General features: G+C 30.8%; 1 protein-coding gene across 1 annotated transcript; it reads right to left on the bottom strand.

The window, feature by feature from the left end:
• Positions 1–4,075: 4,075 nt before the first annotated feature.
• On the bottom strand, positions 4,076–14,275 carry LOC108910280. The gene is made up of 4 exons (XM_023457389.1): positions 14,076–14,275; positions 7,458–7,639; positions 5,241–5,348; positions 4,076–4,229 (listed from the first exon to the last, which is right to left on the bottom strand). The coding sequence occupies exons 1-4, from the start codon at positions 14,202–14,204 to the stop codon at positions 4,076–4,078; spliced, it is 573 nt and encodes a 190-aa protein (XP_023313157.1). The 5' UTR covers positions 14,205–14,275.
• Positions 14,276–14,559: the final 284 nt, after the last annotated feature.

Below are 14,559 nucleotides of genomic sequence, written 5' to 3' on the forward strand. Positions count from 1 at the left end.
GTGAACTATTCGATTTCCTACAGTGTTCTTAGACATAGATACTCTCTGAATTTATATGGTCTACTTTCCGTTTCTGCTTTGTTTTATTCCTTCCTTAAATATTTCACAAAATGTAGCTAAATAAGTGCAAGAGGTAAAATTTAGGACAGCGTGCTGGTTTGAAGGCTTCCGTGGCAGTGTCATTTATTTATTTATTTCAATACACTACTCTACAGATACAATTATTTGCAGGTAGGAAGTAAGTTACTTATATAGCGTGTCCCACTAGTGCAGAAAAGTCCAATATCTATGTTAAAATGAGGAATATATGGATTTTTCTTTTTACTATGTTGCCACATTTCGCAGCATTTCCGGAGTTACGGTCAAAAAGCATTTCTTATCTTTGCCCGTAAATCTTCTACATCTGTCGGAGGAGTTTTATACACCCTATCTTTTATATAGCCCCATAAAAAAATCAAGACAAGACAGGTCTGGGGATCGGAGAGGCCATGGAATTGGACCGCCTCTACCTATCCACTTATCTGGATACAAACCATTTAAGTACTCTCTAACCTGAAACAGTTTTTCTATAAATTTACATAACTTACATAATGAGAAAACTTACCGCCAGTGTGGAATGTGCAGGGGCACCATCATGTTGGAACCACTGACTATTTAAGTCATCCGGAGGAATATGTCCCTGCAATTGGAGCAAGTCGCTTTTGTAAAAATTGCAAATACCCATTACCAGTTAAGTTTCCTTCAAGAAAATGTGGCCCAATGACATATTCTCCGCATATTCCCGCCCAAACGTTGACTTTAAAGCGGTGTTGATGATCGTCTTGTCTTATTAATCTGGGATTATAATCGGCGTAATGGTGATAATTATGTCGATTCTCTCGACCAGTATTGACAAAGGATGACTCGTCAGTAAACAACACCTTTGAAAAAAAAATCATCATGTTGTAGCTTTATAGTTGCCCATTCGCTTCTGAAAATCTTGCTGTGTTAAGAATTGGTGATGCTCAGAATGATAGGGGTGGAAGTTGTTTTTCTTTAACGTTCTATTAACCACACATTTCGAAATACTAATTTCATCACTAATTTCTCTGATTCTTGTAGAAGGATTTTGGACTGCACATCCCAAAATGTCAATTTGACTATCCTGATTACTGCATGCGTGTGTTCTTGTTGTTTTCTCATAATTTGCATTTGCCATTCTTTCAAACCTCTCCTTCAGTTTTACAAAACACTTTGTACGAGGATATCTTTGTAAATCTGGATTATTAGCTTGGTAAATACGACTTGCCAATAAACAGTTACCATGAGCTTCTCCTACGGCGTACACCATATTTACTAATTCTTCTTTAGAGTAATTCATTTCACAATTATTACTGTCGCTTTTCTATTAAACCTTAAGTGAATCGAAAATTTTCCAGATTATCCTTTGACAGGAGCCTACTACGTTATTTTACATATAAGCTATTTGTAAACTTCGCATTTTTTCATAGAAATGAGATTTCATGAAAAACTAATGAATTTTGGTATAGGAGCAGGTATAGCAAAGTTGTAGAGAATTTAATTCTGCATCTCATGGTATGAAAATATAAAGGGTGTTCTATTTAAAAAATTGGAGATTTTTCAATTTTTCAATTGGCAATTTTGACATGATATTTTGGTTACCCTGGATAACGCAGGCCAGTTTTTGGAGCATGATTCGGAAGAGTCATCCTTACTAAATACCTGATAAAAAAATGGGCTTAGTAGCTATTAGTATAACCTGTCAGTATCAGAAAATGTAAGCAGCCAATATGGACTAGAAAAACCTTTCAAGCGAGATATCTCAAAAACTGTGAATATTTGAATAGAACTATTCTACACAAAGTACCCTTTATTTTTGATGTAGAATCTGAAAAAAATAAAAAATGTGTGTTTCCATTTAAAAAACCAAAGTTGGTGTCTGGCCAAGAAAAGTGGAACACCATGTATAGTTGAATATATTTTTAATTTGTACATTCCGAGAAATGTGGCAACACAGTAAAAAGAAAAATCCATATATTCCTCATTTTAACATAGATATTGGACTTTCCCGCACTAGTTGGACACGCTGTATAACAAAATGAGAAAAACTAATAAAAGTACATATAACTACATAAATAAATAAAAACTTGTAACACATCAAAATTATTACTTTTTATTGCAGCAATATTGCAGGGAAATATGTCGTAGTGATCTCAGAGATTGTTGAAACATATCTGATTATAGATTAGAGAGGTGTATGAAATAGTGTATTAAGTCTAGGATCAGGATTATGCAATAATTTGAAAAAATATTTGCTGAAATATGTGCCGCTAAGATGGATATCGAAAAGCTTTGTGAGATCAATGTTAGCCTAAGGGGCTGTCGTCTGATGGCCAAAAGTCAGGCAGATGACAGATAAATTAAAGCTCAGCTAGGTACAAAGGATTGCCTGTCTGAGCATAACCGGAGCTATGCAAACAACACCCACCATAGCAATGGAGGTATTACTGGGTCTGCCACCTCTGGATATCTATCTAAGAGAAATGACCTTGACAACCATGCTTCGCCTCAAGAACGTTGGTTTCAAATCGGATTTAGGATGTGAAGAAGTTAGGAGTCGCCTATGGAATGGGGTCGTCAGGAAGATGCCCCTTCTGCAGATAGACAGTGACAATATTTCTCCTCAGTTCTCAGTCAAAATTATGGGGTACTCATTAAAAAAAATTCTCATGGCAGATATTTCAACTATTTACTAACATATTAAAAAACTGTATTAAGTTTAGTTTAGTTAAGCGGTAGAGCATGTATTTATTTACCGGTGACCTTAATTTTTGGGTAAACCAGGTTTTATTCTGTATATTTTGTACTACATATTTTGCCTTTAATCTCTGGTTATACTTAGTGTAAAGTCAATTATTATTATTATTATTACTACATTTTGTAATAGCCCACTTCCGATTTAACCTTGTCATTCAATACCTTCTTTAAAATCGACCTCTTTTAACATCGACTCTGTTATTATACCTTGTTTGGATTAACTTTGGTAAAGAAATGCCTCGTTAGTTCTTCTGAATGAAACTGAACGGTCAGTTAGGCTTCCGCATGTAGTAGCTTGATAAATCGTTCACATAATAATATGTTACAATGCTGGAGAAAATTCAGAAAAACTTAGGGTTATCGTTTGTTAGGATTAAGACTTCTAGACTTTTTTATAATGTAAAGGTTATTTTTTATAGAAAGAAACTGGAACTTTTGCAAGATTAACTTAATGGATTGTTAGGTAAGTAATAAAAAAAATTGCTGAAGTGTATCCACTAGTTTAATTTCATTTTTAAAGAAATTATTTTCATTTTAATTCCTAAAAATAAATTGAATAAAACCTAATCCGATTCAAAACAGCAGTTTATTTGGCTAGGGCAATTTGCACGAACTCCTTATAATTTCAAACAAACGATGTTAAATATTAATTAACACAACATAATATTTTGGATCACTTCACAATATGAACGTAGTTATTTATAGAAACAAGGGATTTTGCTGTAGGTATGCAAATATTGGTTCTGCAGCAGGTACTTTTAAACTGTAACAATTTCATTCGAGAAAGAGTTTTCGAAAGATCAAGACAATAAAAGTTATTGCACCGTAAAGCTATCTCTGCAGAATGGCAAAGGTGTCCTCAGTTCTTGCTCCTCTTGTCTCAGGCTTTTGTTTAAAATGCGGAATTACTTCTAAAAACTGCTTCCTATCTGAATTTAAAAAACTCTAAATCAAAACGAACGTTACTGAACTTTTATTGTTGTGATTTTGGTTCTAATTTGATGGCATCTTAAACAAATACCATTAGCATTTACAAAACATCGTCCATTTTCGATCAATTTTTTTGTTTTCATTACTTAATACTATGGACATTGACAACTTCAAATGTTGCAATTTCCGCATTTTTTGCCCTTACTGAATATAACGATTTGTTCTATTTTATAGGTTAAAAAACTTTGAAGCAAATAATGTCACCTCTACAACAGAAGTCAAATTATTAAAGAGTTTCCACTGCATTAAAATAAACACAAATCCATTCTTAAATAAAATATTTGTTATCTAGCTTACTCACTAAATTTAAAACACTTAAACTGCACTTTTTGGAATATTTCTTGCAGTGTTTCTTATTTTTTCCGTACTCTTCGGCCTCTGCATAATCTATCATTGGATCATCATTTTTAGAAGATGAAGGCCTGTAAAAAAATAGATAAAAATGCTATTATACTCGGACTGAGAGAAATATCAATTAAAAGTTGTTTTAGTGAAAAAAAAAAAAAAAAAACTGAAAATATATGTTCTTGTTTCGATTTCTTGAAGATTTAAAAAATGCAACTTCTCCACTATAACGAAAAGTTGAAAATGGAAGGATTACAAATGAAAGATGAAAGAGAAAGATGAACAATGAAATATGAATTACGGAAGATGAAAATCAAAAGATAAAAAGTGAAATATGAAAGATGGAAGATGAGAAATGAAAGATGAAAAATGAAAAATTAAAGATGAAAGGAAAAAGGGAATGATGAAACACGGAAGATGAAGGGTTGAAGGTGAAATATCGAAAATGAAAGATGACTAATTAAAAGTGAAAGATAGAAGTAAAAGGTGAACCATGAAAGATGAAAGACGAGAGGCGAAAGATGAAACATGAAAGATGAAAAATTGAAGATGAAAGAAGAAAAGAGAATGAAGGTGAAATATAGAAAATGAAAGATGACCAATGGAAGGTGGAAGATAAAAGTAAAAGGTGAACCAAGAAAGATGAATGACGAGAGATGAAAAATGAAAAATTAAAGAAGAAAGATGATAGACGAATATGGAAGATGGATAGTTGAAGGTGAAAGATGGAAAATGAAAGATGATATTTCAGAAACAGCCTAGCAGAATACACTTTATTTGTATAAGTAGACCAAGTTAGAGAAACGGGGGGAACGACTAAGTTTTTTAAACTAGAAAGTGATGGAGGGTGTGCTAAGGATGAAACTTTTCGCTCTATATGGAACACATCTTCATTATATTTATTTATTTAATAAAACAGTTTACCACCCTTTAATTTTTCCCTATTTATAAAATTCAACACTTGCGCCTGATGTAATATATGTCATGAAAAATTTGTGTCGCATTTGCCCTGATACAATCTCTAACCCATTTACAATTTGAATATAATTTGAAGTGCTACCTATATATAATTTATTCAATTTACATACGTTAATAGAATATGTAACAGATCCCCTAATACCCCGGTGCTCTGGGTGCTGAACTCCGCCGCTTCACAGATCGCTCTCAGCAAACAGGGCTTCCCAGGAACGCCGTACCTGAAAATAGATTACATTAATCTAGCCAAATCTATGCTCAATTAGAGTAATATTGTAGGAGCGTTTTCACAAATAAAAACCATTTGTTGAATACCCTAAAACCAAATAAAGTTTTTAACAAATGATATTGTAAGAACGATACAGCTACTCTGTGGACTACAGCCCCGTTCAGTATTAAATTATACACGCAACACATCAGCAGAATCACTAGACCTGTTTGGAATTTATTAGTTTTCATCAATATCTATAGTTACTTGAATGTCTCATATTATAACGACGTGTTTACCGAATATGGGTGAGATGTAACCTACGAAGTATATCGTATCTTAATTGTCACTAATACTAGTGTTGCACTATGTAAAATGAATTTTTGAATTATTGATATTGTAAGAAATGACGACTTTGTAGAACAGCATTGAATTATACTCGCAAAATCTGGTAAAAAGTTAACATAGTTTTAGCTGATGAAGCTAAGATAGCGTTAGCAGAATTACCAGATATAAATTACACCCACGTGCGGCATACTGACGAGAATTAAAAACATCGAAACTGTCTGTAATAGAAACAATATGAAAATTAACAGAAGAAATCAAAACTAAAAATTTAGGCTGAAAGAAGCTAAGTACACTGTAAAAAAAATCGATGTGAGTGAAAGCAATAAAGGTTCGGAGTAACTCCATTGAGGGAAATTATTGAGTACATTTTCATTCATTTATGATTATATTTAAACTAAAACTGAGTACTTTCACTCAAATATAGATACTTCTTCAATAAATTCTTCATGTAAACTCGTATTTGGTGCACTTGCACCTAAATCAGAGTAAATGTAATCACTGAGTGAGTTTAAATGCAAATTAATTTCGAGTAATTTGAATGGCGCCGTGAAGATGGCACCACTTAGATATTGCTTCTGTAATCTAGACCACAGTTGATAGGGGCCCGTTAGATGCTCCAAAAAAGCGTGATGGCCAGGAGAACAGGCCTTACCCGGCGCGGCGGGTCTTAGCTGGCGGGTCTCAGCCAGGACAGGAGGAGGCAAAGTGAATTAATTTCAGCATTTTCAACACTGTATTATGCTAATTGATCATTTATGATTTATTTTTGCACTAAATATTTAGTTAATTAAAAACCAAGTCTGAGTAAAAAGTGATTCAATAATAGGCAAATTTAAATCATATTAGAGAAAAAATTAACTTTAAATGGGATTTATATACTCAAAATAGAGTCAAAAGTCGTTCAATTGATAGTTAACAGTAAGTGGGACTTGAGTAAAACTCACTCATTTCTGATGCAATAGTTTCACTCAGTTGTACTCATACTAACAGAGTGAAAAATCAATCGGGTGCGGACATTATTGAGTAAAATTTAATGAAATTTGAGTGAAATTTATTTACAATGTAGGTTTTCTTAATTTTCTAATAAATTGTTCAAACATCATGACAACGAACAGTTCGAGGTCAAAGGAACTTGTATCCACAAATTTGCAAAAAGCTCATTATGGAAAAAAATCATGTTAAATTACAATATTTATGAGATTCAGACAATATTAAAATAGAAGTAGAACTAGATGATACACAAACGAAAATAATTGACATGAAAAAAACAAAATAATCAGTATAAATATTAAATTAAATTTTTGTTGTTTATAATTCTTTATACTATAACTGTTGGGTTCTCGAAAGCTATAAGACCTAGAAAATACTAATATAATGGCGTTTGTGGATCTCATTTAGCTGTTCAGGTTTTCGAGATATTTTGAAGAAAAACGAACACTTAAGTCAGCATTTTCTATCGTACGTTTCGTCTCCGAGCAATCATCATTCCTTTGAATATGCTCTCAGCCTTGAGAAGGTGCTCATGAAACCACATAAACTTACAAAATAAACTACAATGATTTTTAGAAATTGCAACAAAATTTCTTGATTGATTTGAAAAATCCGAATAAATTGAAGTATTTTTTTAAATATCTAGAAAAACTGAACAGCTACAGTTTATTTGCGAGCACCAATAAGTTATTAACAAAATAATATAAAACTTGTCTCATCTAATCTCTCCCTATCTTTTATAGTTTTGAGATAAGCTATAAGAAACTGGTATAACTGTACTTACGATTGGATGTTAGACTCAACCATATTATACACAAATTTTCTAGTAACGGTGTCTGTAATAATCGGTGGAAAGACAAACTGGGTTTGGTTTTGAGGTAAACTATAGGACGCTTCGAAATTCATGGAAAAGAATACATCAGCCAGTCCACGGTTGTTTAGTGGAATAGCGACTGCAACAAATATCTGCAAAAAAAATATATGTCAAAAAAAAAAATTAAACGGGTGGAGATGTGGCAGTTTGCTGAACATTTGTTTGATCCTGACAACCTCTTATATACTATTACAAAAAATAACTCGCGTTTTATAATCTATTATTAAGCTAATTCAAACTAATTCAAGAAATTTTAAAAATACAATTGTCAAACCATGTCAAACAATGTTTTTTGATACCCAGAAATGTAGTTATGTAAAATATATGGTACTCCAGAGTCTCCTGCCGATACTGCAGGAAACAGTATGGGTTGCATGCCTCAACAATAGCTGGTAAACAGTTAGTAATAATTAGTTTACCAAAATAAAACTAAAAATGGCATCTCTAAAAATTATTAATACAACCCGATTTATTGAAATTATAAAATAATTCAGAGATATATATTGAATTCTTGTTGTTCTATTATCACCATTGACAAGAATTAATCAAATAAAAAAACAGCTACTTTAATCAGCTAACTTCCCTTCGCGTGTGGAAATAATAAATATATCAAAGAAAAAATAATATATCAAACTTTAAAAAAAAATTGACGTTTTGAAGCAACATTGTGAAAAGCGGTAAACATGACTAGGTCGATTATAATAATTGTTCTTCTATCTAAAAGAATATTTTAATATTAGGCCACGTATTTTTTGTTCTATTTAAAGGTATGAAGCTAATTCACACAGATTTAAAAAAACTTGTCAAATGAAACCAAACGATGTTCTTCATGTTCTACCATACCAGAATAGATATAACTCCTAATCCATCACTCAATAAGTTGACATCTAGATGATGCCACTATTGACAAATCTATATGATTTTTAGGAAGTGCTCCTTCAAATTGGTAACTTTGAAAACAATGGAAAAATCTGAGTTTCTTGTTTTAATAAAACATTGCATTTTAATAGGAAAAAGTTTTTTGCGCTTGATCGAATTAGTATAATATCTTTAAAATGGTGTTTACTCTATTATTTTTGTATTCTTATGTCCGTATAGAGATTAACGAATGTAAATTAAAAATGCAGCAAATAACATCCAGGGAAACATTTTAAAACCAGCGTATTTTAACGATAAATTAAAACGAGAACTAATTAATAGCATTTAAAACCCGGAGAGATGCATATTTTATTTCATTAAATTACGGGCTTTAAATTTATTACAACAATTCATCCTCTCAAAATATTATTTTAATAACCAAACCATATATTTCCCTGATTACGTTGACACAACGTGAATTTGCCAATTTTCCATATTTAACAGAACGGTTATTTTAATTAAAATTGAATTTATAAGTTTGCCGATAAAATAAATGAACTGCGAAAACAATTCTTACTCAAAATATTCCGATATTTCGTGGAAACGTAGGTGTCCTTCGCTTTTGCCGCCTGATCATTTTTATATAACAAGATTTCAGTCCACAGTCAGCTACGGATAGTGCGTTGCTTATCGCTGGATGCATATTAAAAACAAATTTCGTTAATCGAGCTAAGCGCTACTAATTAATTCGATTATTCAGCTTTCTATTTAAGTTGCCGCCTGATCTATAATTAAATTTCCTTTTACATCTCGGCGCTGAAAATTACTGCTTCCAGATTACGTCCTTTTATTTTTCTTAAACAAATTTGAATTTAACGCTTGCATTTGAACTTAAGTCCTTAGAGACCGTCTCGGAATTAATAATTCGGGTATAATGAAATAGCACCAAGTTGAAAACTGATCCGCAGAAATTATCTTTGCTCTAATAATTTGGACTAGGTTAACTCTCTATCAAAACTATGGAGAATAAAAAGTCAAATAACATTAGCCCGTCATAGAATGATTGCAAATATACAGGGTGTTTATTAAATACTTCTACACTCTTTTAAGCGATTTAGTCCAGACGGTATCTGTTTCAAATAGACCATATTTGGGTGAATCGTATATCCACGGAGATTTTTGACTTTTTGGCTTTCAAATATCACTAGAAGTGAAAATTTTTCTATGCGCATAAAAAAAACGTGGGCTTAACTTTTGGCAGCACAATATGTTAAAAAAATTCGTCAAATATCATATTTTTCTTCCTATTTGATTATGTATCAAGTGTTGATTTTAGGCGAAAATGGAATAGGAAAACAAATGTTTGTAATTATATTTTTTACAAAATATGACTAGTTACAAATCGAATGAATCATGATTATTATTGAAAAAATCGAAAATAAAACGCCAAAAATGGGTTTAAAAAAACATTACTTTTTAGGGAATTTTTTTAGGGTCTTTAAATTGGGTGTAGGACCTTCATACTTGGCTCAAGAAAACTTTATGTTATGTAGAATCATCATACCAAATTTCATCAAAATCGGTTTGATAGATTTTACATAATAATTTTGCAATCCAAATTTTGAAAAAAAATTTGCAAATTTTAAAAATTTTGCACAGCAAAAACGAAGGCTCTTAGATAATTGAAAATTTAATCACACATAGAAGGGCTCTCAAGCCTTCAAACGCTTTTTGAAAAATTCGAATCCCTCAATTAGGAGAGCTCTGGCGCTTGTTTAAACATTGGCCGAATTTTTGTACTTACAATACATAAATATGAAGGTCCTATACCTAATTTAAAGACCCCAAAAAAATTCCCTAAAACCCCATTTTTGGCGATTTTTTCGATTTTTACAATAATAATCATGATTCATTCGATTTGTAACTAGTCATATTTTGTAAAAAAATTAATTACAAAATATTCTTATTAAATAGGAAGGAAAATATGACATTTTTCTAATTTTTGTAACATATTGTGCCGCCAAAAGTTAAGCCCACGTTTTTTTTAAACCAATAATCTCCGTGGATATACGATTCATCCAAACCAAAACAGATACCGCCTAGTTTAATTGTAAATGTTATCAACTTATTTGTAGAAGTTTAGTCTTGTAAATGATCTAAGTTTGTCACATCAGAATACAATCAATAAAAGACACATTTTTTTTAACTTGTTTTTCAAAAAACAAAATTCCAACGCAGATGTAACTATAAACCCGTTTTTTTACAAAATGGGTGCTTTCAGCGACGAATACAAAGAGTACTTTATGTATGTACAATTGAATGAAGACTAGGTACGTTTAGTCAAAAATGACATAGAGTGCGACACAAAAAAGTTATGGTTATTTAAATCCAGGTACAACAGTGTATGTGGTGCCCTCTAAAATTAAACAAAAAAAGTAATGTTTCATCCTTTAAAGTTTGTACAAGTACTTAATAAACACCCTGTATTTAGGCAGATGAAAGATTGTAAAAATCTTGGAAGTGCTAAAAATCATATTGAAGAATCATTGAAAAAAGGAATTAAGGCAAATAAAATTTATTATTAAATTAATATAAATTTATTTGTATATAGCGAACATATAAAATATATTCTTGCAACCTTTGATGAAAAGTAGGTCAAACAACGAGGAAGTTAGTAAAGAAAATGCAGGATTTATAAAGTCTACTCTAATATGAAAGCATTTTTAAGTAGAGTGCGTCAGTAATCAGTGCTTTTAATGTATTATTAATACATTTATATCTAGTTTTGTATCAGCTCTATCTTGTTTTTATTATATTTTATGAAATATTGGTTAATTGATGGCAATAAGAAATGCATTTTGATAGACTCCACTGCACAGTTTGACTAAATATAAATTAATGCACAGTCACACCTCAAACATACACAGTAATGGCTGATGTTGTTCTACTCCGCAATATATGCTCCGTTGGCTTTTGGTGGTTGCGCATTATGTGGTGTAGTAATATTCAATTTTAGACAATAAATTTATTCTAGCTTAATTATAGCGTCTATGTTTGGAATTCATTTCAATCATTAGTATTTCATGTTTTTTATTAAATATTTTGGTTTTACACAAAAAATATATTTGTACAAGCCTTTGATAGGCATTAACATACAATTTTCAACAATCATATGAATTCGTAATTTTTGTCATCGTGACAAAATTTCTGAAAAAAATTTATGATACATATACATAATAAATACAATACATAACAGAAAAATTTTGATGTTTTAAAAAATCGGAAACATTGCTAATAGTTTCAAGTAATATTTTAATAATAATTCTTTAGAAGAATCGATTATCTACCAAAATAAGGCAGTCAAGAAAAATTTAAGAAAATCTTCAAATAGTACTTTTTAGCGTATCCAAGATATCCACAGTACAGCATAAATGCTAGACACAAAAGTCTTACTTGGCGTATGTTTTCAGTCTATCCACTTCAAATATATTTTATAAATAGCATTATTGTAAAAACATATAAGCAAGTTGCATTAAATGATATTAAGAAACAAAAATGACAGAAAAATAGAATCTATTTTTTTCCAAATAATTGTACGAACGGAAAAAATAGGTTCCAATGGGTATTTGCCAATATAAATAACATTTAAATGTTATTTTAATAAAAATGTACCTATCCGGCCATGGAAGAAAAAGATAAAGTGTCTGAATATGTTTAGAAACTGATGATCCATTAAAGGATTTTGCAAAATAATTATTTTCTCTGATGAGCTCGGTTCTTAAATTTGCTTTTATATTGAAATTTGATTAAAAAATAGTTTCAATATTATATTCAATTAATTATCGAGAACTGCAATTTTGTTTCTTTTCGTTATTTACTCATGAAAATTAAGATTTTGTATTTGTTTTTTTTTTGTATAAAATACCTATATTTATCATTAATTAATTTATAGTTGCGCTCTGCTAACCCCTAATATATAAATTTAGTTAAAATAATATGTTATTTTTAAACTCATCGAAGTATATTAAGGCTTCAATAAGTGTTTCAATTCCGGGTTTCCTCAACTTTCCTATTTTTTCTCTTTGAGAAAACCATTTTTTAAAGTTCTTCCGTTTTTTTGATATTACAGTTGGTATTGAACATATCACCACATTTTAAACTTTAAACATTTCGTACACATAGAAAGGAATATTACTGGTCTATTTCTATTCGTTATTTTCTGAAAAGCGCCAAAAGTTACATGAAGGTTCTGTTGTACTTTCTTTTTGTATGACCCCACAAACCAAACTCTAAAGAATTCACATCCAGTGACAGGCACGATATGATCCGTTTCCTCAAATCCAACGTTGCCGAGTACATTATTTAAATGTTGTACAATATTGGCCTTGAAATATATGCAAGAGCCTCATCGCGTATACCACATTCTTGCCGAATGGGACATCTTCCAAGAGAATTGGCAACATAGTAATTAAAAATCTAAGTAATTTTGTCCCGTTAGTCTTCAGGATCGTCACATGTTAAAAACCTAGTGGATAAATTGCTGCAACTGGCTTCTAAAGACAGCTTTCAGAAATTCTGTCTATCAGGAACATTTGCTTCTGTAAAAATCCTATATTCGTTGGACATAATGAGAGTACAGCAGCTATTTTATGCATGATTGTTTTAGATATATTAATTTGACGAACTATTCTCCCTATATTCAGGGCAAGGAAAAGCACTGCCTGTATCTAAAACATGCTGAACTACCAGAACAAATTACCTAGCTTGTAGTAAACGTAAATCTGGATGTCGTTGAGTTTCGTGAGAGTTGCATTTGTCTTTCCAATAAATGAATTGGCGTTTATTTATAGCAAACAATGTAAACAAAATATTGCACAAAAAAATAATTCACTTTAATTATTTATTATTATTATTTTGATCTACACTATCACATATTTCTTTTCTTTTTATTATTTTTTTCTTTATCCTTCCTTTTTAAAATTTTAAATAATTTGGCTGACTGCCAGGAATTTCTAGCCAAATTATCAATCTCTATACCTAGACTTAGCTCTAGAGAAAATGAAACATTTTATTTACCAACTCCTCGTACTAATGTACTCAAACATTCACCACTTTATGAAATCAGTAACAATTGTAATAAAAATTCTCTAGATATCTTTAACTGCAGCCTTAATGACTTAAAAAAACTTTATTTTTAACGTCTGGTAGTTTCAAATATGTAATTTTAATCTTCATTTATGTGTATTATTTAGTGTATAGATTTTATTTATTTACTTTTGTATTTTTTTGTTTGTTCCATTTAATTTTTTAAGTGTTTGTAATTAATGTACTTCTTTTATTACTGTCTGTAAAATCCCTGTTCTATAATTGGGTAGTACCTGTTGAACAGTGTATTAAATAAAATAAAAAAATAAAAATAAAATATTAAATGTATGATACTTATACTGCGGACACTCTGTACAACTCGACAGATAACTTATCTCTGTTCAATAAAGTAGTCATTAATAAAATTAAAAAAAACTTTTGAAATGTTTAATCGTTTGTCCATTATCCAAATACCTTTTTAATTTAGTCTTAATTCTAAGCCAACCATTTTTGAGAAAACCGATTTTCTCTTGATAAAACATAACCTCGTCCAAGAAATTTTATAAGTAACTAAACTTTGCTTACCCCCATATAAGGACTCCCCGGAGGAAAATGAAAATATGGATTATACACCTCAACACCATTTCCGTTGGTATTACCACTGAATATTAGCACTGTCAGAATCAATCCAAGCCAAAATTTGGGGTTAATCATCACTACAACAAAAAAGCACGATTTTCTTTCTTAAGTAAATGTTACATGTAGACACGGATGTGTGACTTTCAGTCAAGTAACAAGCCTTCTATTGTACAGAATAACTGTAAATACTAACTCCACATGTGTTCTGTTGGTTTATACACTTAGCGACCAATCAACGGAATTAATAGCTAGTATATAATAAAGCTCTCACTCTATGTACTATATTTGACTAATTATGCAGTTACTATTATAAATAAAAGTGGAATTTGTAATTTATTTTATATGGAAATGTACATAGTTAACACTACACTGTTAATAAGAAAAAGGAAGCGATGCAAATGCAGCATAGACAATATCCTGTTGTAAATTT

This window comes from Anoplophora glabripennis, unplaced genomic scaffold, assembly GCF_000390285.2.
Source record: "Anoplophora glabripennis isolate ALB-LARVAE unplaced genomic scaffold, Agla_2.0 scaffold119, whole genome shotgun sequence".
NCBI lineage: Eukaryota > Metazoa > Arthropoda > Insecta > Coleoptera > Cerambycidae > Anoplophora > Anoplophora glabripennis.